The sequence below is a fragment of the Netta rufina genome (genome assembly GCF_964035555.1).
Source record: "Netta rufina genome assembly, chromosome: 2".
Lineage (NCBI taxonomy): Eukaryota > Metazoa > Chordata > Aves > Anseriformes > Anatidae > Netta > Netta rufina.
Window position 1 is genome coordinate 65,349,260 of NC_140124.1, and position 23,569 is coordinate 65,372,828.

General features: G+C 39.0%; 1 protein-coding gene across 1 annotated transcript; it reads left to right on the forward strand.

Annotated features, from left to right (window-relative positions):
- Positions 1 to 219: 219 nt before the first annotated feature.
- CRTAP (cartilage associated protein) lies at positions 220 to 21,398 on the forward strand. Its single transcript, XM_084282623.1, has 7 exons — positions 220 to 669; positions 3,831 to 3,980; positions 4,589 to 4,760; positions 7,166 to 7,294; positions 9,049 to 9,194; positions 10,814 to 10,897; positions 20,673 to 21,398. The coding sequence occupies exons 1-7, from the start codon at positions 241 to 243 to the stop codon at positions 20,730 to 20,732; spliced, it is 1,170 nt and encodes a 389-aa protein (XP_084138749.1). The 5' UTR covers positions 220 to 240; the 3' UTR covers positions 20,733 to 21,398.
- Positions 21,399 to 23,569: the final 2,171 nt, after the last annotated feature.

A 23,569-nucleotide genomic window follows, 5' to 3' on the forward strand; every position in this document is an offset into this window, starting at 1 on the left:
GTGAAACCTGCACAGTGGGACAAAAAGGAGGTGGGAGATGGCCCTACACCCATTAGCACAGGCAATTTCCACATTGTGCATGGAAGGGGAAGGGAAGCTTCCCCCTCCCACCGCCCCCGGACCCGCAGACCCTCCCCGGGGCCGGGCCGCCTTCTCCCGTCCCATCCCGTCCCGTCCCGTCCCGCCCCTATCCCCCCGTGCCGGTGACGTGGTGCCGGGCCGTCTCCCCCTACCGCAGCAATGTGGCTGGTGTTGGCGGCGCTGCTGGCGGCGGCGGGGGCTCAGTACGAGCGGTACAGCTTCCGCAGCTTCCCTCGGGACGAGCTGATGCCGCTCGAGTCCGCCTACCGCTACGGCCTGGACCAGTACAGCACCGAGAACTGGCCCGAGAGCGTCAACTACCTGGAGGTGAGCATGCGGCTCTACCGCCTGCTGCGCGACAGCGAGGCCTTCTGCCACCGCAACTGCAGCGCCGCCGGGCCGCCCCCCGGCGCCGGGGGGGAGCTGGCCGAGCTGCGGCTGCTGGCCGGCGTGCTGCGGCGGGCGCAGTGCTTGCGGCGCTGCAAGCAAGGGCTGCCCGCCTTCCGCCAGGCCCAGCCCGGCCGCGACCTGCTTGAGGAGTTCCAGCGCCGAGAGCCCTACAAGTACCTGCAGTTCGCCTACTTCAAGGTGAGGCCCGCCGGGGTGCTGCCTGCCTGCCTGCCTGCCTGCCTCGTGTCACCCGCTGGGGACCGCTTTGTGCCTCGGCTGTCCTGTGTTTGCCCACAAAATGGCACCCGGCGCCTTCCTCACCCAGCTCCTTCTTCACACCTCATCCAGTGGAACTCCTGGATTGGCCTTCAGTTCCTCCCAAACCCCAGCCATGGGACCCTGTCTCTTTATCCTTCTGCTGTGCAGCCCTCTCATCTTTCCATCTCTCTTACTCGCTTCTGACTTTGTTTAAAACTTTTTCCAGACCTTTTCCTTTTTTCCAGACCCTTCATGTCAAGATTATGCTATTGCAAGTGCTCTTCTCTGCATCTTCTCTGCTATTGCAAGTGCTGTTCTGCCCCAGCATGCCCAACTTCTTTGAGTGCGCTCTTCTGGTCTACATGTAGTTCTTCCAGGTATAGCAGCCCCCGGTGTGACTTGCATGGTGCCTGCAAAACTCCAGTGTTGTTACAGACACAGTAAGGTTAAATAAAGCGAAATCAGCTGCTGAAGCATGACACTAATACTTGCCCTGGAATGGTATTTACCTTCTTCTCTTGGGTCTGCTAAGACTGGGGACAACTCTTTTAACACATCTCTATTTTTCTCTAGCTTCTTGCCACCCTCTTGACCAAGATCTATTTCACAATTTTCCCACTCCACATCTTCATCTTTTGTTCCTTAAATCAAGGTCCTCATTCTATCCCCTCAGATACTGCAATAACTTGCATTTTGAATAAATGGGACATCTGTGGGCGAAGAAAATAATCTGAACACTTTTGTTTAGATCGTCTTTTCTTTTAGGGATTTGGTTCCAGTATATCACAGTATTCATTATACAAGGATTTATGCTTGTGCATTCCTTTTGAGATTGCTGGCTTAAAATACACACCTTTTTAACTGTTGCTGTGTCTTGCAGGAGAAAAACTTAAAATATTTTTAATTGCTTTCCAAAGTTATATAAACCAAAACAGGGAAACACGTTCTTGTGAAACACTAATTAACAATATCCACGTGCACTGTGTCACACCAGCGTAATTCTGTGCATTTGAAGCCATCCCTAAGACTATACAGAAGAACTTGCCTTTATACATTAAGGCTTCTCTACACAGAGAGTAGAAGGTATCAAACAGGGGACATTTCCTTTGAATAAGAGAGCGGGCAGGCACTCTTCTCAAAGCCATATGCAGACACCAAAATAATGTCACCACAGATGTTTCCATTTACTGTCTTTCTTACTTTAACTAGTCATTCCTCCTATAGAACATAGAAAGTTTGCAATGCACTTATCATGTCAGTAATATGGAATATGTCAGGAATGACACAAGTCATTCCTAATTACTGTTTCTGATACACCTAATTACTGTTTCTGATGACTGGCAGGTGTGAATCTGAGAAATTGGAGAAATTATTTCCCTCTTCCTTTAAACTGTTTTTCAGTCACATTTACAGTAGATTTGTGAGGTGCGGTTTGGTGTTTCTCTCTTTACTATCTGTTGCTTATAGTCTTTGTTATCATATCGTAGTCCAGCTCTGAGCTCTTATCACTCACTTGGAGCATTCTGAATGGGCCTTCTAAAAATACAAACTGCTACATACAAGGGACTTTTTCCTGGCTGCCAAGGAATGTCACTTTTTTGTTGTTGTCGTTTGTTTTCATCCATAACATCATTTATAATGTAGAAAGAAGGTGTAAGATAATTTTTTTAAGTGACCATGTATTTATTCACGTGAGTTTAAGAGTGAAATTTTGCCATGTCTTAGGTGATTCTGGGAGCCAGTATTTCTATGCTGCTGCTTGTTCCTCTGGAGGGAGCTGTCTTGTAGCCACCAAGTTTACTTTGGAATGTGTTTCTACAAAACCTTTTTTTTTTTTTTTCCCCTTTTTTAGTGGTGAAAATTGAAACCAAGATTAATCATGGACTAAGCAAAAATTAGGGGCTCATCAGCCTATCAGCAAATAGAGTTAAAACACCAAACACAAGAGGATTTATGCATTTGATGAAAGTGCAGCTGAGATTTCCCTTTGTGTTTAGCAACATGCAGGCTGACTGGGAAGCACATAGTTTTGGGATGGACAGGAAGTGCACCTGGAATAGTTCCAGTGCTTTGGCCCTTACAGCAGCACAGCAGTAAGAGCTAATATTAGGGTTGAAGTGTTTCTTTGGTAGTCTCTGAAGTTTCTTCATGAAATGAAAGAGTTCCTTTTATGGATGCAAAAAGAACAGTGCATTTGCATGCATGCTTGTGATTCTTGCTCAAAGCATTATACATACGCTTCAATAAGCTATTTGAGATGTTAGGTGGAACTCTTTTATCACTTACACATCAATAGACTGGATGGGTTGATCTGGATCTTGGCTTACAAGACAGAAGGGTTTAGCATTTCACAAATACGTAAGACTTTTACTTTCACAGTCTCACTCTTCATAAATATGTGTACATATACTATATATTTTATAAAATATGCATATATATAAAATATAGGCACAAGTGTAGAAGTACATATATATTTGGCATATGCAGTTGTAAATGAGTAATATATGCTTCACAAAATACCTCTAGTGGAGTTTGAATTTGGTTTTAAAACGGGTACAAAAAATCACATAGTACATTAGAAACAATTATTGAGCAAGTAACTGCTGTTTGCTCTAAATCCACAACACCATCAGGAAGATACGTTATTGTAAAATTGTATTCTCTGCTGCTAGGCAAATAAGCTACATAAATACCATGGAAAGTGATGACACATGCCAAGTATCCATAGGCTGTCATCAGTAATATCTATGCGATTAATCCTACATATGAGCAATAGTATAATTTTGTGTTTTGTCAGCTTTATGAATGGGAATAGGAAAGGGAAAAAGTACTTTTTGACTTACAATCATTTATGCTATTTGAAACAACAATAGATTTAAAAAAAAAACACTGAAATGTTCACACTGGTGCAGCTAGTTGTAAAACTGAGAAGTATTAACATCAGTTTCACTGTACCATTATATCTGCTGAGACTGAGGTTTCAGCAGAAATAAGCTTGGGAATATAGATGCTGCAGGAAAGTTTATTGACAAAAAGTGGGAAACTGTTTTTTTTTCCCCCAATTAACTCTTCCCCCCACCCCTTCTCCCACCCCTTTTTAGGCTAATAACCTTCCAAAAGCTATTGCAGCAGCTCATACATTTCTTCTGAAGCATCCAGATGATGAAATGATGCAAAGAAATATGGCATACTACAAGAGCATGCCTGATGCTGAGGAGCATATTAAAGACTTGGAGACAAAGCCTTATGAGGTATGGTTTTTTTAACAGTCTTGTCTTTTGGAACTTTTTGTTACTTCTCTTGTTGTGTGAGATTCAAGCATCTCATTTGCTTACATGTTCTCAGCTCTTCCTCTTCCTGTCTTCCTCAGTCTTTTCTGTTTTTTCTTAATGCATACAGTAATTCTCACCTCTTGTGGTCTTTACTGTTCCACAAGTCACAGAAAATCATGTAGAGTAGCATACCTGAAAGCTGCTATGTGGAGATAAACAAATATAGCTAAGTAAGTGCAAAGAGTTACTAAAATGCATGAGAGCTGTGGAGGCACAGCTTAAACTAAGTAGAACTTTTGGTGTTTAGATTCCATTGAAAATCTCTGTCAAAATCTGTGCTTTAGAATCACACTGCTACCTCTGTCCAGCAGGTTTTTCTGTTTATCTGAAATGGAATTACATACTCTGATATCTGGGAAATACCTGATAAAATCCATTCATCATCTGTGTTTGTCGTCCTAATATTAATTGAATAATAGTTTATGTAGTAATTCAGAAATGCCGAGACATCACTTACTGTATTTGAACTTACATGCAGCTTTCCACAGGTCATTTAGTGCTAGTTTTCATTCCTGCCAATTTTTCAGAATCTCTTTGTCAGGGCTGTGAGAGCATACAATGGTGACAACTGGAGAACATCAGTCTCAGATATGGAACTTGCTCTTCCTGATTTCTTCAAAGCCTACGATGACTGTATAGCAGCCTGTGAAGGCTCCCGAGAGATCAAAGATTTTAAAGACTTCTATCTCTCTATTGCAGGTGAGTGGTTAGGAAACAGTGAAGGAAGAAGTCCTGAAAGTGCATTTTGTTTTCTCCATGGGATCAGCTACCAAAGTCCCTCTTCTTTAGCTTGCAGTGGGAATTGCTCATGGTGCCCCTGCTTAGCTTGGGCCAATCTGAGTTTATTAGAGTACTAGATTTACTAGAAAGTTCTTGAATTCCTGTTTACTTTTTTTTTTTTTTTTTTTTAAAGTAACACAAGTAAGGGCTGTCAGAAAATAGGAACAAAGAGTTCTCGTGTTAACATATATCATCATAATATATTAACATATTAACATGCATAAGTGTGTTAGGATAACATAGATGTGTAAATAAGAACTCTTTCGTCCAGCTAGCAATAGTTATCCAGACAGATCACTTGACTTCCAATATCGTTTTGTCAGTGTTTGAGGCTCAGTGGTTAGCTTGCCTTCAAAATATGCTTTGTGAATTGTGCGTCACTGTTGATATATATTTCCTTTCTTGTAAATATGACAAGTATCTGTTGGCTATTTTTCATCTTTCCTACAGTAGAGTTTTGCTAGCAAATAAGATTTCTTTTTCAAGTGTATGGCTTAAAAAATATTAATTCTCAAATAAAATGAGATTCTATCTTTTTGATTGTCAAAATGGGATGTACACATTTCCTATGTTCTTCTGTAGTGAAAGAAAAAAGTAATTTCTCCAGTGTGGTTTCTCCATGGGCTCAGCATTGTTGACAATATTTGTGTGGATAATGCCTGCATGTTTTCTCAAGGAACTTAAAGATGTGAAAAATGCAACAGAATTTCTAAGTTGCCAGAAGGAAAGACAGGCCAACATTTTGTCCTAGAGCCACTAGATGAGTTGGTGAGGGGAAAAGTACAAGAGCAGCTCCACAGTGTGGAATTAGTATCCACCTGTAATGTTGCCATGGAATAATGACTGCAGGTCATTCCTCTAGCCTTGCTTCAGCAAAGCTGGCAGATGCCTAGGGCAGCAAATAAGGAGTGGAGATCAAATCAGGCAATAAACCATGAAACACAGGCTTTTTTCCCTAGTGGGTCAGAGCCCTGATACCAGAATCACCCCCAAACTGCAGTAAAGGGTGCAGTAAAGCACTTGCTGCTGTCCCTCTTCCTTCTTGTAAGGAACAGACAATTCCAGTTGTAGCGGTGAGATGCAAAGGTAGGAGTACCACATGGTGCCATCACAGCTATGGGCAGTGCTTTTCAAATATTTTGTTCTTGATATAAGAAAAATCAAATTTACTTCCACAGCTGAAAAGTGTGCATTGAACTATGCTCTTGCTCCAGGAACACATATCCAGTCTCCAAGATTTTATTGTAGAAAGTAGATGTAGCAAAAAAACATTAACGGTAAGTATTTGGTGATTGCATTAGGTGCCTATTTATCTATATAAGTGGTAGCTGGAGGCTAACACTGTTGTGTCTGGTGCCTCCACTATTGTAAAAGAGGGGTCTGGTAATTTAATTTGGCCAAGCATTTTCAGTTAGCTTTAGTATTCGTGATAGGAGTTGTCAGAGATGAAAACAGGGGAAGGGGCCTTTTTTTTTTTTTTTTTTTTTTTCCGCCTTTGTCAGTGACTTGCTGCACAAGCTTAGGTAACTTGCTTCACCTGCCAAATGTGGCAAACAGGAAAACTAAGGCTTTAAAATATTTCTGTTCAGTGTTGTTGCTTGATGTTATATGTCCTGAAAAAGCTTGGAATTCTTTGATGGAAGGTTTTCTTGGAACATACCTTCTTGGAATGTATTTTCTTGAAGATAAAATCGTCTCTAGTCCTGTTTGTGCCAAGCTTTGCAGACTGGATAAGCATGTGATCTTAAACCTTGGTGGATTTAAGTTATTTTGTAATGTGCAGCATCTATCCATGTCTGTCAGAAAACATTCTATTAGAACATCCAAACAGTTGTCACAAAACACAGCTCTCTGTGGATGTTTATTTTGCAATCACCCGGTGTCTTTCTCTGTGATGCAGTTGTACTCAGTAGCATGTGGACCTCAATTATGAAATTATTTAATGAAATTGTAAAGGCTCTCAAAAACAGCACTGTTAAGTTCACAGTTAGGAAATAATGCAGTACTATGTAACAGTTTATAAAACCTACCACCTCAAACTGCCTGTAGGTGTCACTGAAATCTAACTGCTTAGTTAGGAATTGTGATTTTGATGCATTTGGAGGCCTGATCCTACTGATTTTAGCAGAAGAGCTGAGCACCGGCATTTGATATGTACTCCAGATGGAGTTGTAGATGGTCACTATTTCCAAGCAGCAAGATCGGGATGCACAGGACCTAGGAGAGCATTATAAGGCCAAATTTTAATGGGTAGTTAATGGGAGGGGTTATAACAGTTCACTGTGCTCTACTCATATCCTGTGTTTTTGTCTTCTTCCTTATAGATCATTATATTGAAGTCCTTGCATGCAAAGTGCAGTGTGAGAGTAATCTGACACCCATTATAGGAGGCTTTGTTGTCGAGAAATTTGTGGCCACCATGTACCATTACTTACAATTTGCATATTATAAATGTAAGTATTATTTACATTCTAAAGCATTATAACTAGAGGGAAAAGACCAGGAATGGAAACTCTCTCACACCATCCCAATGTTATTTAAGCACATTAAATCACTACTTACATTTAAGCAGTCTCCAGAATCTGCATTTTTGCATATTCTGAAGCTGAAATTCTGAGGTGCATATGTTTTTTTTCTTCCCATGTAACTGTAGGCATTGGACATAAGCATGATGATCTCTGGCTCATAAAATTGTCCATGACATAGTGAATTGCTGAATATAAGTCCCATAGATGCTGCATTCTGCTCAGGCTAAGCCCCTCTGTTTTAAGACATTCTTGGTTGTGACTGGTCTCCACTTGGGTGTTGGAAAAATGGGACAGTTACAGAATGTGATCTGATGCATTACCGTCCCTCATTTTTTGTATCTACTGCTAGCACAAGTTACTTACACTTTCCAGAATTCCATATAAATGTTAAATGTTCATCATATATATTATATATGTATGAATAATGCACCAGCTCTTACGCCTTTTTGAAGTAAACCGTAGTATGACATCTTAGGGTAAATAGCATCCTATGCACCAGAATGCATGCAAGGACTCAGACATGTTTTGTGTACCTATGTACAAAATAAATAAATAAATAAATAAAGATTTTTGCCAGAACACCACAGCAGTCAACGTTTGGGGCCCATGTGGTTGTTAAGCAGCTGATTGGATAGCTCTAATGAGAACAGTTTTCTTAAACTTCTAACTCATTCAGTAAGAAGAAAGACTGTGACCTCAACAAAACACATTTAACATAACAGCAGCTATTGAATAAATACTAAATTCTCAATTTACTATTCATAATTTCTCACAAGACAAACCTACAGAATATTTCATACATTCTCTTTTTCCTAGTGGATTCTCATAATCCCATTAGAATAGAGTGTGTGGGGCTACCTGCATTGTGAAGAAAGAGAGGCCCACTTAACAGAGATGATAGTGTTCTGGTCCTCAGTGATTATATATTTGATAGGTAAATCATTCAGTGAGTTTTGTGGTTTCTGGAGGAGCTGCCTGCACCATAAAGAACACATGCAGCCCTTAAAGCTATTCCCCTGTGCTCCAATATCAAAGGAAAGACATACCCAGCCATGTAGAACCAAGCCATTAATGACTTTTTGCATATGTTGTTTGATTACGTTTCATATATTGACTTTTCTGTCTTTGTCAATTTTAGTAAAATTGGTTTTGTTTATTTTTTCTTTGTTTCTTTGTGTTTGTTTTTTTTTTACGAAATGCCAGAGTAGGGATCACCCAAGCTGTAGGTTGATACCCCGCTGATACTAGAATACTTGGGAGGAACATTTGGTTAGGATTGTCTTAGAAAACCATCACAAGAAATTAATGTCTTAGGAAAATCACCTTCTGTGTTGATAGTAAGTTACACCATTTGCCCTAAGAAGAGGAAGGAGGTATGTCTAAGGGCAGCCAAGCATCTTGTATTGCTCTTGTCCATGACCTGACTCTTACAGTCATAAGATTGTGTTAGGTAAGTCCCCATTTTTGAATCATGGACTTAACCTGTTTCAGAACACAAAAATAGCATATTCTTTCTGGGAATCATTTATTTTTTTTAATTTTCAATACAGCTGTGGGGAAGGTGGAAAATCGTTCCTGTTTTCCTCAGAGTTTTTTTTGAATGTAGATAATAAACCTCTTTATTCTCTTTGTTTTGTTTACTTACCTTGTCTGGATTTATTTTTTTGTTTATTAATTAGTGAATGACATGAAGAATGCAGCCTCTTGTGCTGCTAGTTACCTTCTGTTTGACCAGAAAGACGAAGTAATGAAACAGAACATGGTCTATTATCAGTACCACAAAGACAAATGGGGACTTCAAGAAGAGGATTTTCAGCCCAGATCGGTATGTGAATGATTTAAAATGCTACAGAAACATCCAGGGATTATGATCTGAGTTTGAGAAATAATTCTTAAAACTGGATTTCAATGCTGTTTTTAAATTTTCATGTCCAAGGTACATGTGCAAATATCTTTGCTGTGTTTCTGGATTTTTGCAGCATGGACCGTGATGACCAAGTTGGATTTTCTGTCATTTCTTGTTACCAGGGTTCATGTCAATCAGCAGAATTAACTGCTTTGTGACACTTCTGTGACTCCTTAGGCATCAGTGGTGTATGCTATACAAGTAGTTAGCATATGGCATGCTCCACAAATTGAATTTAGTGCTTTTTCTTTCTCTGTAATAATTTGATAACACTTTCCTTCCTCTTAGGCCAGTCAGCTTGAGTCAAAAATATCAGTATGTATGAGTTAAACATTTTTTGTTTGTGGGCAGCTGTTGAGTTTTGTGCAGCACATCTTATTTGTGTGCTGGAAACCCAGGCTGCCCTGCAGGGCCAACAGAGACAGAATAGAGAGAAACTGTATTTGGTTCTTTCAGGCAGTAGTAGCAGTGAGTCTGAGCTCAAAGGGAAGAGTGACCATTCTTTTGTTGCTACTTCTGGGAACAGAACTGCGGTTTGTAGCCGTACTGGAGACAGTGTTTGACGTTAGTGTGAGTGAGGGGTAGGAGCAGTGTAAAACTGCAGACCGCAAACAGATTTGGCATACATATGCAGAGAAGACAGAACAAGGGCCCTACACATTAAGTCTGAATGTTTCATTGATAACTTCTCAGGACTTGAGATTACAGATGATTTAATTTTTAAATATTAAATATCAAATGCATACAGCTGTATTTTGTTGTACTTTGATCCATCTAACTATGAACAGAAGTTGCTTGCTGTCCTAAACACTTGCCATGAAAACCATACTGTCTCTGGTTTATTTTCACAAAGTGGTATCAGAGTGACAGAAGTAATTGGCTCTGGCACTAAGCCTTAGACATCCTTGTGAAAGAGGAAGTCTCCTATTTTCCTCCCTGAAAAGGTCTAAATGGGATAATCAAAGTAGATTACTTGCAGCATTCATCAATCTGAGAGTAAGTGACTGAGCTAAACTGTGCTGTCCAGGCAAACACCCAGGGAAGTGAGGAGGGATAGGTAGGTAGGCAGCCTTACAGAATTTCCTGTCCTCAGACTCCAGCCCAGGGTGGTGAGTCATTATAATGCAAAATAGCTTAGTGTCTCATTTTCCCAGAACTGCCTGCTGTTATATGCCAGCATGCAGGGAGATGGAGGCTTTCTCATGTCCAAAGCCCACTGGAATGCAGGCACAGGCTGCTGCTCAGCTCTGGCAGTCTCATTCCTTATCCTCTGACTCGCCAATGCTTTGAAACATGAGAAACAGGAGAGTGCTTTGTTCTTTTCACACCATTGGAGTTTTTGCTTAGAAGGATCTGCAGAAGACATTGGATATACTGCTCGCTGTTCTGCTGTTTCTTTTCTAAAACGTTTTAAACCCTTTGGAATTTACCTTCTGTTGAGTCTGGCTCTAGCTTCACTGGAATAGTTTCAGATGACGTGCGATGACACTCCCCTGTCTTAGTACCCTAAAGTAACATAGCAAATTTGTTTTTGGTAGGATGCAGTTCGATATCAAAACATAACCACACTCCAGTTGGAAATGTATGAATTCGCAAAGGAACATCTAATGGATGATGATGAGGTGAGTTTTCTGGAGAGGAACTGATGATAAAAGAAACAAAAACAAATCAATCACATTAAAACGAAGATGATGTATAATTAGAAATCTGAGATTTATCTAATATGGAGAAATCTTCTTTTAACTGTAACCAATTCATCATAAATTCTTATTTTGTAAATGAATATAAGAAACAAACTCAAAGAGCATTAGATCACTTACATACAATTTAAAGGAATAATGGGCAATATTAATACAAGACTAAATGTAACGCACCCAGCCCCCAAAAGAAAATTCACTTTGCAAGCTGTAACACCAGGGGGCAGAGAAGTACTATATATTTAACAACTCCCCTAACTTTTTTTTTTTTCTGAAATGTTTAAATTACGTTTTAAAATTCTCATAATTTGGTCCGTAAGTAACCACTTAAATTACATTTATTTTATCAAAAGTAAGTCCTGTTATTTTTGTTTTGTACAGTAACATTTTGGTCACCTTAGAAGTCTTCAGAAGTCTTGCTTCTGAAACGCTTGGAATTCATGGACAAGTGACACGTAATGACTACTATTAGGCTTGAAATATGTAAAGTGGATTTTTGTGCAGGAAAAATAGTTTAATTGTTGAAAAGGCATTTCTTTGTCTTCCCCAGCTAAAGTTAAAGTATGTCATGGAGGCTTTGGGTTGCATTGTTTTATTTTCAGTAACTTTCATTTAAAGGTTAAAAAAGTCTTCAGGTGATGGAATAGTTCATTGCTGGCATTGGCAAAGAGGTGTCTTCAGGCATGGTATGAGGCAGTATACATGCACTGAGCACTGCTGAGGTGTTTTTTTACTTATAAACGAAAAGAGAAAAAATGGCTTATGTTATAAAATACATCACCTTTGCAATTTTTATATTATCCAGCATATATAGACAGATAATATTCTATAGTGGAGAAGTAATAATATGTCTGTACTGCCTTCAGTATGCAGTATGTCTTAGTAGATTCAGTATTCAGTATGTCTTAGTAGAAATTAGGAAGACTGAGAAGTCTTTCCATTGTGATAAACATCTTTGAAATGCAGTTTAATAGAATTGTTATAAAGTTAAGCTTAGATGAGCACTAGATGGGGGTTTCCATCAGGGTGTATAGGTACCTGATCACTTTTTTATATTCCTGTGATGGTTCGTGAAAACACAATGCTTTGCCCATAATGCTTTCTTACGTTAGGCATAAACTTCATTTGTAATTTTATCCTTCTTTCACATCTGCTGCTCCAAAACAACAGGATGAGTAATTAAGGAAGGAGGGAAGCAGTCTATTTTGAGGACTTTCCCTGTATCTTGTTACAAGAAGGGATTATAAAAGCAATCTTCAATCTCAAGCATTTAATACAGAAAAAAAAAATATTCATTTGTTGGCATATCAACTGTAGCCCATTTCACTGGTGCAATGATAAATGATCTTGCAATCTACAAGAGGTAAGTACAGTGGAAACGTCAACTAAACTTCTGGGGAAGTGTCAAGGAAGTGGCGTTACCCTGGGCTATGTTTGGGTTAAACAAGCAGAATTTCTGGGCTTGGTCATGCCATATACCAAGTCAGTATTAGGTTAAAGGTTGGACTAGATGATCTTAGAGGTATTTTCCAACCTGAATGATTCTATGATCCTCTCCATCCCTACCCCACAATATTCGTGTTAGGAAAGTTATCATTCTGATTTCCTGGGAAAAAGTTAATGGGCTTATGTGCCCTCCCTTAATAGGACTGAAGAACCTAGGAGAGATGGAAGCTCTTCATGCCTCTGGCTTGGCTCTGACTTTTGGTAATGAACTTATAAATCCCTGGCTACCTGAGCTTCTGCTTGGCTGCAGGAGCCATCTAGGCTCCAGACAGAGCAGGAATAGCACAAAGATAAAATCGCTACTTTGCAGTTTCTGCTGGATGGGCAGGACATGGTAGTATAAATGGAATATTGTTTTATAATATTTATCCTGGCAAAGATAGAAAAGTTTATTCTATGGGAATGTGGAAAATTGATGAAAAACTCAGATAAGGTGTTACAGTAAAAGCATTAAAAATCACTGAGGCAACCTATTTTTTTAGTGCACACTGTTCATTTAAACTATGTGCTTCTTGGTCTGTAGACCATGCATTTTGTGAGTTTCTGTGTTCCGTATTTGCTGTCTGTGAAGTTGCTTGTGGCACAACAAGCCCATAGAATAATTGAAGAGAAATTATTCATCATTCTATTATTCACAGAATAATAGAATAATTCAAGAGAAAAAAATCACTCTTTCCTTGAGTGAAGCAAAAGGATTGATGTGGCTAAAGGATATCTTCCTCTGTGAGCATGTCCATACTTTCAAATGGAGAATCTTACTTTATTCAGAGTTTTCAGTGTTCTAATATTCCGGATCATCCACGTGTCTGTCTTTTCAAATCCCATTAGCAAAGTGAGTGAAAACATGTGGCTTCTTCCAATAATACGTTGCAGTAATTACAGAGGCTGGAACATGTAGTAATGATTTTTGCATATGTCACTACAATAAATACTGTCCATTCGTGTTATTTTATTAATGTTTTTCTACAGGGAAATGAAAAACTCTAGTTCAAACATCTAACACTGTAGAGGTGACAGGGAATATTAATGACAACTTGCTACAGGTTACTTTCTCTTACAAGTAACTATTATTATATATCCTTATAGAGTTTTCCACAGTGAATTTAACAGAGCATTACACAGTGCTGTCATCTTAGTTGCCCATGGATAATCAAACTTCTTGATTTCTGTTCAGATGTGTAATGCATAAAGGCTATAATAGATATAACTCCTAGTACTGCACAGATTTAAGTACTCCACAGTACTGCACATAGCAAAATGAAATGCTGTTAAGAGCCAGATACTCAACTAGTGCAGATATAACTTCAGCACTACAATAATTATAGGAGACAAGTTTCTGACCCATAAATTCAGTGTTCTTGAAGACTTTTTTATTTTCAGGGATAGCTACTTAGCTATTCTAAATTACATAAGAACCACAAGTATTTGGCTAGGGTGATGCAACAATGTGTTTTTTCTTTTGGTACTTAGTAGGTGAAAAACTGTTGGAAGCTTTGGCCCACTTTTTTTTTTTCTTTTCTTTTTGTCATCCTGCTCTTGTTTGCCTTTTGTGTATCCATCTAAGTGTATAATATCTGAGACTCAAATGCTCTATTCCGAAGTGTGACACACAGGAGAGTGAGAGTTGAACTAATATGACTGGTAGAAAGAGAAGACATGGAATAGCATCAAGGCGTGGGGGGCCAGTGGACTACAGATAGCAAATAATAGGCTGAATTCAGCCTATTTTTCTGTTCAGAAATCACTAACAACATATTTTTGGCTGTATTAACTCACTTTTTGCATATGTTCAAATGATTTACACAAATGCACTTATAAGGGAAAGTTGTAAGTGCAGACATATGAACTCTGTACTGTCTTTGACCTCAGACCAAACGGCTACAATAGCACTGCTACACTGAAGAGAGCTGGTGGCAGCTGTTAAGAGAAGAGTGGTAGTTAACTGGCATTGTTACAGTCCTTGTTCAATATAGGCTTCTTTAAAGAAAATAAAAATGGGTTATTTTTCATCATCGTTTTCTACTGGAGGTATTGCCTATGTGGCTGGCTGTCTTCAGAAGCTTCTTTTCCCTCTTGCTTTTTTATCTTTAAACATGTATCTTAGTTAAAGGTGTTTCTCCTTGCATTTAAAACACCTACATTGGAAAGTTGCAAGCATAGCAGGGTTTAAATGGCAGGATTAGATTAGAAATTAGGAGGAATTTTTACCTCCACAAATTTTCTTAAACTTTTTGTGTACAGCATAAAGCAGCAAAGAGAGCATAAGCAGAAAAGACTTATGTTTTCAGTGCAGTGAAGGCAATGTTGAAGTTGCTCTGAAATTGAATTAACTCGTGTTTTATAGGCATTATAAAAACATTAAGAGAAAAGCACATTGATTAGTTTACTGTACAATAGTATTGTAATCACTGCAGTGTACTGCAGTCTCCCATAGTATATGGGGAGAGAACAGTTACATGTTCATAATACATAATAAAAATGAAATGGAAAAATATTTGAGAAAAGTAGTTAGCATGCATGTAAGGAACAACTAAGCTCTTTTAAAATTTTACAAATCACTAAAAGCATGTGTCAGTGGGTCACACTGTTGATGAAACATCTGAAAAATAAACAAGTTAAGGACCAAATTTTTCTACATGAAGAATTGTTTGTTTTTTATTTTTTTTTTTCCTGCTAGAATGTAAGGAATGTCAAGTCTGGCTTTTACTGTTCATGGAGGATCTGGGAGGGCTTTGAGGTGGTTACAGGGAACTCTGATGTTTTAACTGAAGGTTAGATCAAGGAACTTATTCTTGGTTGATGGCTGAATAAACCTTTCAGGCAACATGGCTGAGCCACTCATTGACACATAACTTACTGCTATCTTGAAAAAAAGCTCCTCCCCAAAATCTCAGTGTTTGGTTGGTGGTGTGGTATGCGTTTGCAGCCTCTATCAGCACATGGCCTCCACTGTCAGCCATATCAAAACTTTATCTTCTCTCCCACAAAATGGTTATTAGTCATTGAAGTCTATACACATGAGAAAAGAATGAACAAAATCTGATTTTTTTCATGAATCTGACTGTGTCTCCACTCCCATTAGTTACTCATATTAGTTAACAGGGCAATTATAGGATAGTTACTTCTGACTTACAGGACAGCCCCATGCCTCTTGTCACAGAGGGCACCCCTGAAAGCTTCCCGCTACCAAAACATAGTCACCTATACCCAGTACATAAGGGAATCGGATTTGTTACTCTACTATTGAGCAAGTTTCCAGTCATTATGTTTTTCCAACTTTTGCAAAATCTGACCTTTTGCTATGAAGGACACCCTTGTGGGATAAATATTTTCCTTTTAGGTCATAGATTATAAGGAAACAAAGATCCAGACAATCCTTATTTCTCTGTGTATTGTCTCTCAAGTCTCAGTTTCTAAGATTAGTGAGCATAAAGGCTTTTTCTTACTTATTCACTAATAATCAGGCATGAATGCATGTTCATAACAATATTTTTATGTAGATCCTAATTCATTGTACAACACTTATTTTAGTATTCTCTGTTTCTTCCCTGACGAACGAGCTATTGAACTGCACTGTATATGGAATCCCTGTATAAAATGCCATCGGCAAATCTGCATGGAAAGTATGGGTTATTGCATGAAAGCTATTTTTCCCAGAACTTTTCCAGTCCACATTGAGAAAGGACAGAACAGATTGTGGTTAGAGGCAAGGACACTGAATGATTAGTATTTGTTATGCAGAAAGCAATGCCTAATAACAAAGGCAAAGCATTGAGGTCTGTCAGTGAGCAGTACAACTGCAACTGATTGCTACTATTTTTAAATGCAGCTGGTGAAAGAAAAGTTGGTGCTGGACCATCAGTCTCAAGCGAGCCATAACTGAGCCAGGTAGTGGTAGCTTTTCTTCCTTGCTGTTTATTTTAATAGCTGGCTAGTAATCTCCAAAATACAGATGTTTCTTCTAAGAGGTTGTGTTTTGTGTATGTGAATGCAGCATTTAATATTGCATAAGGAAGGGTCAGTAACAATCCCCGGCCCAGTGTGTACCTTGGTCTCAGACACTTGGCTTGTGGTAATAAGTGAGGAGTTCTGCATTTTTCCTCCTTTTTAGGACTTGTTTTTCAAATGCTCTAGCCTTGTTTATAATAGCTGGTACACCATTTTCAGTACCCTAGGTTAGCTTATATATTGACTAAGAACTCTGTTTTAAACTTAGTATTTATTATAATTCACCTAGTCGCATACTGTCTGTAAAACCTTCTTAAATTACTGTGGTACAAAACTTGTTCTTTCTGTTTGTGCCTCTGTTCAGATGTTAATCTAAGCCACGGGTCCTCTATCTGCATATCTAACAGATAGTTGGAGGCTCCAGCTGATCGGCTTACGTGATTCTTCCTGCCACTCACACCACTCTGGGAACATTCCCCTACTACTGCTAAATGTTCTCCCGTATTTCAGGCTATACCTGTCCCATCTTTACCTATGCATCGTTCTTGTCACTCCCACTTTCTGCTGACTGTCCCTGGATGGGGAGAGGGAAGAGGTTTATCATATGGGGAGGTAGGTCATGGGGTGCTGGTGGATGATGTTGGGCACCACCACAAGCCAGGAAGCAGCGACTGTAGACCAAAGGCCGACTTGCCAATGAGGATGTGCTTCCCAGCAGGTGACCAAGCAGTCTGCATGAGTACGCCTTCCAGTCACCAGCTGCCCTATCAGGCATGGAGTGGTCTCACAGCAAACCCTGCTCTTCCCCATGCTTAGTCAGACTTCATATATTGACATACTAGCTACCAGCCAGACAGCTACATCATGCTGTGGACCACGTATTGCACAACCTGATTTACATCAGCACTGTCGGAGCAGCATATTTATGTAACCTGCATTAGAACTGAATGGCTGGTGTTCTCTCTAGTAGCTGGCAGCAGGAAGAATTACGGGTTTGCAATGATCTTTGGATGTAGAATTTGTTGTGCTTCCTCTTAAGGTAGGTAACAGGAAGAAATCTGTTACACTGAATGCTTAAATCGTATCAGAGAATCATTTTCAGACTCCAAGTCTGCAGGCTAACTGAAGCTAATATTAGACATCAGTGTGCAGGAGGCTTTTTCCCTGGAATTAATATCAGTGGAGTATTTGCCGACTTTTGTCATGCAAAATGCCTGATGCAGTGTCAAGTCAGTGCTAATAGGGCAAGGACAGTGATCAATGTGGTCACAGCTGTTAGAGTGACAATGTGATCAACTCTTCTGACGTAGTATTATCATCTTTTATCTCTGGGCAGCCTGTTCAGTGCCTCACCACCCTCTCAGTAAAGAATTTCTTCCTTACATCTAATTTAAATCTCTCCTTCTCAGTTTAAAGCCATTACTCCTTGTCCTATCACTGCGCACTCTGCTAAAGTGCCTCTCCCCAGCTGTCCTGTTGGCTCCATTCAGGTATTGGAAGGCTTAATAATGTCTCCCCAGAGCCTTCTTTTCTCTAGGCTAAACAACCTGCTATGTCTTCTGGAATATCTTACTTTACTGATGAGCATGACAATAATATAAATTGAATTAGTTTACCATATGCTTGAGTTACCAAGGTCACAATGTTGAAATCTCTCTGTCTTCCTTATCACAGAATCACAGAATCACAGAATTTCTAGGTTGGAAGAGACCTCAAGATCATCGAGTCCAACCTCTACCTAACGCTAACAATCCCCACTAAACCATATCCCTAAGCTCTATGTTATACGCAGTTCTAGGCCATGCGGTCAGATGTTTATGCCCTTCATCCTACCTCTCTCGCTCATACGTTTTGAAGTTTGTCTTTAGAGGTAGACTAAGAAGAGAATTCCTTTTTAACATGTTATTCTTTCATTCAACAGTGATTCTAAGGTGTGTAAGAGAATCTGTCTGAATTAGATTCGAGACCCCTGTAGTAGACACCTGTTTTCCCAGTCTCGTAAATCTGTTCAGATTTAATGGGACCTGCCTCTCTGTACTTCTTCAAGAGGCACCTACGTGCTTATGGCTACAGTTCTAAGAGCTTTGCTAGAAAACGTGTCCTTAAGTCCTTTGTGCCTCTGCTCTGGTCTTTAAAATGCTTTTGTAGTGACTATTGGGCCTAGTGGCTATTTTCTTCATATGAATTTGTGAAGTGGTACAGAGTTCTTCCCATGAGTGGGCTCCTTAGGCAATCGAAATACTTCTAACAAAGGAAAGCATGCAGAAATGTTGAATTCCTGATTTCCAGTTGACAGACTTCCTGCAACAAGGAAGACAAGCAGGGAATGTGTTGGCATTTTTTCATGTGTTTTTGTTGAATTGGAAATTTAGATGTTTTGAATAAATTCAAAGAAAAATAAATTGCCGTCCCTCAGAACTTGCTAAAACCACAGCTGAAAAAACTCAACTGTCTTTTAAGGTGGAACTGTGAGACAAGGAACAGGAGCAGCAGTTACTTAAGCCAGATTTCCTCCCACTTTTATTTTTATTTGCTTGGTTCTTATTATTTCTCTCCTTGCTGATCACACTTCTGAAAAATGTCATGTTAGTATTTTTAATTGCCATACCCATAATATAATTGTTGTATTCAAAATAAGACAAAAAAAAAAAAAAAGCCTCAATTTCTTGTTATTTTCACTGACCACAAGCATATGAATGCTCTTTCTTCATCAGAATAGAAAACAATAAAAGTTTGAGTCTCAAACTGTCTGGAAGGAATTGTCCTCCTAATTAGTACCTTCCTAGATTAAAAAAGTTCTTAGAATTTATTTAGCTTTCTAAAATACTGTTTGCAGCCTCGGTTGACCAAACTCGGAAAGTGTAATAGAGTTGACAAAGACTTGGACTAAGGGGTGAAGGGAAGAGGGGGAATGGAAATGAACATCCGTACAAGGCTGACTTGCTTTCAGCACCACTGTTTTAAATTCTGATTATTTTTAATCTGGGACTGAGTAAGACCTGATCGGATTTCTCAGTTAGATTAAAAAAAAAATAAATCTGATTTTTCTATCAGAAAGTTACTATTTGTTTTTGAAAAAAAATCTTTTAACATTTTTAGAGCACATAAATTTATGTTGAGAAAGGATGAACAGTTTAACACAACATTGTAGTTATTAGAATGAAAGGTTGGAAATATAAAGTTGAGCATCTACCTCTCTCTTACAGCTCAGTATTTGGGTTGTATCAAAAAGTAAAAATATGTCCAGACTCGAGCAGTGATGTTTCTGAACTGTGCATGGAGGGCAAATAGGAAAATACTGGTATTTCTGAGGGCACAGGTAAATGTGCTGCTACCTTCACTTTTGTGTATTTGGAGACGCTGCTGCACGTTTACTGTTATCCCCTTCCACCACTGCTGAAGATGTTACATTGGGTTGAAACTGATTACAACTGGTTATTACTCAGTTACTGTAGCTTGGTTGACAAACCAGTAAATTCCAGCTGAGGGGGCAGTATCATCCCAAAGTATTCTGGCTTGTCTGCAAGAAGATGTTTTGACTGTGGTATATGACATCACTATGCCAGGAGCAGTTTAAAGTTAGATTGTTATGTTACGTTGGTATCGTGTACTAGTATGATGGAGGTTTTAAGTATAATATGGACTGAATTTAACCTGGTCTGAATTTAAAACCAAATTATTTGTTTCCAGTATGGAAAACATTCTGGTATCTCTGGTTCTTTATATTTTTGTTGAACTGAAGTATAACGTGTCAAGATCCATGGGTGAAAATAGAGGGGGTGTGTTTTTGAAGGCTGTAGCAGAGGGCATTAGCTGCTAGAACAGACAGATAACAAAGTCAAATTCATGATTTTACAAAACACTTTTGCTTTGAATTTTGAAGCTTTAATTTTTCATAGTATTTCAACAATTTCCTAATTTAACAGGTGCTTTAAACATTTATGCGTGTACTTTCTAAATTTGACAATTTAATTGTCTATTTAAATACCTGAAAAAGTACAAGAAAATTTAACGTGAAGTGTAACATTTTCTTCTTTTAAAGTCTGTATGACCCTGCCAAGTACATGGGCTATACCTATATAGCCATTAATTTGCGTTTTATAGACTCATACTAGCTTCTATAAGTGTTAAAAGATAGTTTAGCACCAATTATTACAGTTTATGTTTTAATGAAAAACAGTTAACATTTTCTACTCGTTTTGGAGTACTGGGCTAACACATTTCTGTTCATTTTAATCCTTTCTAGGGTGAAGTTGTGGAATTCCTTGATGATCTGTTAGAATTGGAGGAAAAAAATGAATCCTGATGAGTGAAGCCACCATTAAGTATCTTACAAAAGTGAAGACTCACCATTGCATCTTACTGTTGGTTTTGGTCACTCGTAGTTCCAGATGGATATACCTCAAAGCTGTTCCTGTAAGCTCCAGAACACATCACAAGATCCACTCCTGAAATATCACTTCTATGCTGCACTGACACTTTAGTGAGCATGGATTTTCACTGTGCATTTACAGAATTGGTGCATATGAGTTTTTCTCTTGAGTTTTCTTTCCTTTACAAACACAACAAAACTGGCTATTCTTATTTTCTGGGTTAACACTAATATTCCTTGTTTCAGTGCTGTTCTACTACATTGTAGCAGAACAGATAAATTCCAAAGAACTTTTTTCAGATTATGAACCAAGGATAATCTAACAGTTCCTCAAGACTTTCTGAGCTTTTTATTGTTTTATTTATATATGACCTTTTCCATTATGATTAATAAAGTGATACAGAATCCCAATGCATCTGAAAGATGTTAAGATAACAAATGAGAACTTTTAAGTAGCTGAAACAATCAACAATGGACAACTAGTGATCTTGTAAAGAAAATGCTTTAAGAATTCTATAAGCAGTTTTTATCTTTCTTAAAAACTAAATTAAATACAATGTTAAAGTAAGGTCACTTAGAATTGAATAATAAATAATTCCTCCTTCCTACCAGTTTTTAGTCTTTCTGTTGAAACTAGTTGTGGTTCCTGTGTGAGATGAGGCCAATCTTGTATAAGATAACGATGGTTTATGTATTCATTATTCTCTTTTGGAGAAAAAAGTGCTTTTTTTTTTTTTTATTCTGATGGAACTATTTTTCATTTAAAAAGAAGTGCACGTGGAAACTGAGTCAATTTTAGGTGGAATCATAAAAAAGTACTTGAATGTGAATTCCTGATGTTTTTATTAACTATGTGGCAGAGTCCTATATAGAAGTACTTTGAAGGCCCCGTAGGTGTATGGGAGATGAGTAGTGAATTAATGCACAAGAGTACTGAAGAGCAGAAATCGTCTTGATCTTAGAGCGTACAGGATTTCATCCTTTGCTTTCCTCTTTCATTTTTAAGGACCAAAACCTGCAAGGTCTTTGTTTAGCTTTACATCTAAGGAGATAAAAACATTCATTTCCATTGTGACCAAATTCAGTGAGGTGGACATGAATTGCAAAAAACATGAACTGTCTTGCTGAGTTGTTGATCCAATAGCTTACATATGGTGCATAAGCATAGTGTGTATGCTACTAAGCATATACAGGGAGCAAGAAGGGTAATCCACAGGTTAAAGTGTCCTCTAGACTGTGACAGCAATCATAGAATCAGAATGGTTTGGGTTGGAAGGGACCTTAAAGATCATCCAGTTCCAAACCGCCTGCCAGGGACAGGGACACCTCCCACCAGACTAGGTTGCCCAAAGCCCCATCCAGCCTGGCCTTGAACACTTCAAGGCTGAGGCATGCACAATCTCTCTAGGTAACACGGTCCAGTGCCTTAACACCCTGATAGTAATAAATTTCTTCCTAATACCTGATCTCAATCTTTCCTCTTCTAGTTAAAATCCATTACCCTTTGTTCTGTCACTACAGTCCCTGACAAAGAGTCCCTAATCAGCTTTCTTGTAGTTCCCCTTTAGGTACTGAAAGGCTGCTATAAGGTCTCCCAAGAGCCTTCTTTTATCTGAGCTGAATAACCCCAACTCCTTCAGCCCATCTTCATAGGAGAGGTGCTCCAACCCCTTGATCACCTTCATGGCCCTCCTCTGGACCCTATCCAGGAGGTCCATGTCCTTCTTAAGCTGTGGACCCTAGAGTTGAATGCAATACTCCGTATGGGGTCTCACAGGAGTGGAGCAGACTGAGAGAATCACCTCCCTTGCTCTGCTGGCCACACTTATTTTGATGCAGCCCAGGATACAGTTGGCTTTCTGGGCTGCAAGCGCACATTGCCAGCTCATGTTGAGTTTCTCATCAACCCAACACCCCCTAGGCCTGCACCTTAGGGCTGGTCTCAATCCATGCTCCACCCAGCCTGTATTTGTGTTTGGAATTGTCCTAACCCAGATGCAGGCTCTTGCACTTGGCCTTGTTGAACCTCATGAGGTTCACACACCCACCTCTCAAGCCTGTCCAGCTCCTTCTGGATGGCATTCCTTTCCTCCAGTGTGTCAACCACACCACACAGCTTGGTGTCATCAGCAAACTTGCTGTGTGTGCACTCGATCCCACAGTCCATGTCACCAACAAAGATGTTAATTAGTGCTGGTCTCAATACCAACCCCTGAGAAACAGTACTCATCATTGGTATCCTCCTTTTACATTGAGCCAGTGACTGGAACTCTGAATGCAACCATCCATCCAATGAAACCTTTTAAATTATAAAATGTGTGTTTTGTAAGATCCTGTAGGAGTTTTTGGCTTCTTCAACATATATCACAACTAATGTAATGAAATCAATGGCAAGACCATTTTCTTCTCAAAGTGAAAATCTATCAAGATCCTTTTAACTTTAGGAAATACATCCAGCTGCAATTGTGGCAATAAGACCAAAATTTGGCTTGCTGTATAAAGCAGATGTACCTGATTTTCTTACACTTGTTCCATACAATATTAGGACTCCATGTATTATAATTTTATGTAATATTTTAACTTTGCTTTTCAAACTTGCAAGCAGTTAATTATAAACAATCACTTGACCATGAAATACATATATTACAATATACTGCTGGGGTAGTTTCTCCAATTTGTCTCATTTTCTCTTGTTTGAGGTGTATGTGTGTTCAAAACTGCTCTGGAGGCTTCTTTTGTTTCTCTTTCCAACCTGTGTAGACCAGCTCCAG

Coding starts and splice junctions, on each gene's coding strand:
- CRTAP (XM_084282623.1), top strand. CDS start 241: ATGTGGCTGGTGTTGGCGGCGCTGCTGGCGGCGGCGGGGGCTCAGTAC. Junction 670..3,830: donor TGCAGTTCGCCTACTTCAAG/GTGAGGCCCGCC, acceptor ACCCCTTTTTAG/GCTAATAACCTTCCAAAAGC. Junction 7,295..9,048: donor ACAATTTGCATATTATAAAT/GTAAGTATTATT, acceptor TTTATTAATTAG/TGAATGACATGAAGAATGCA.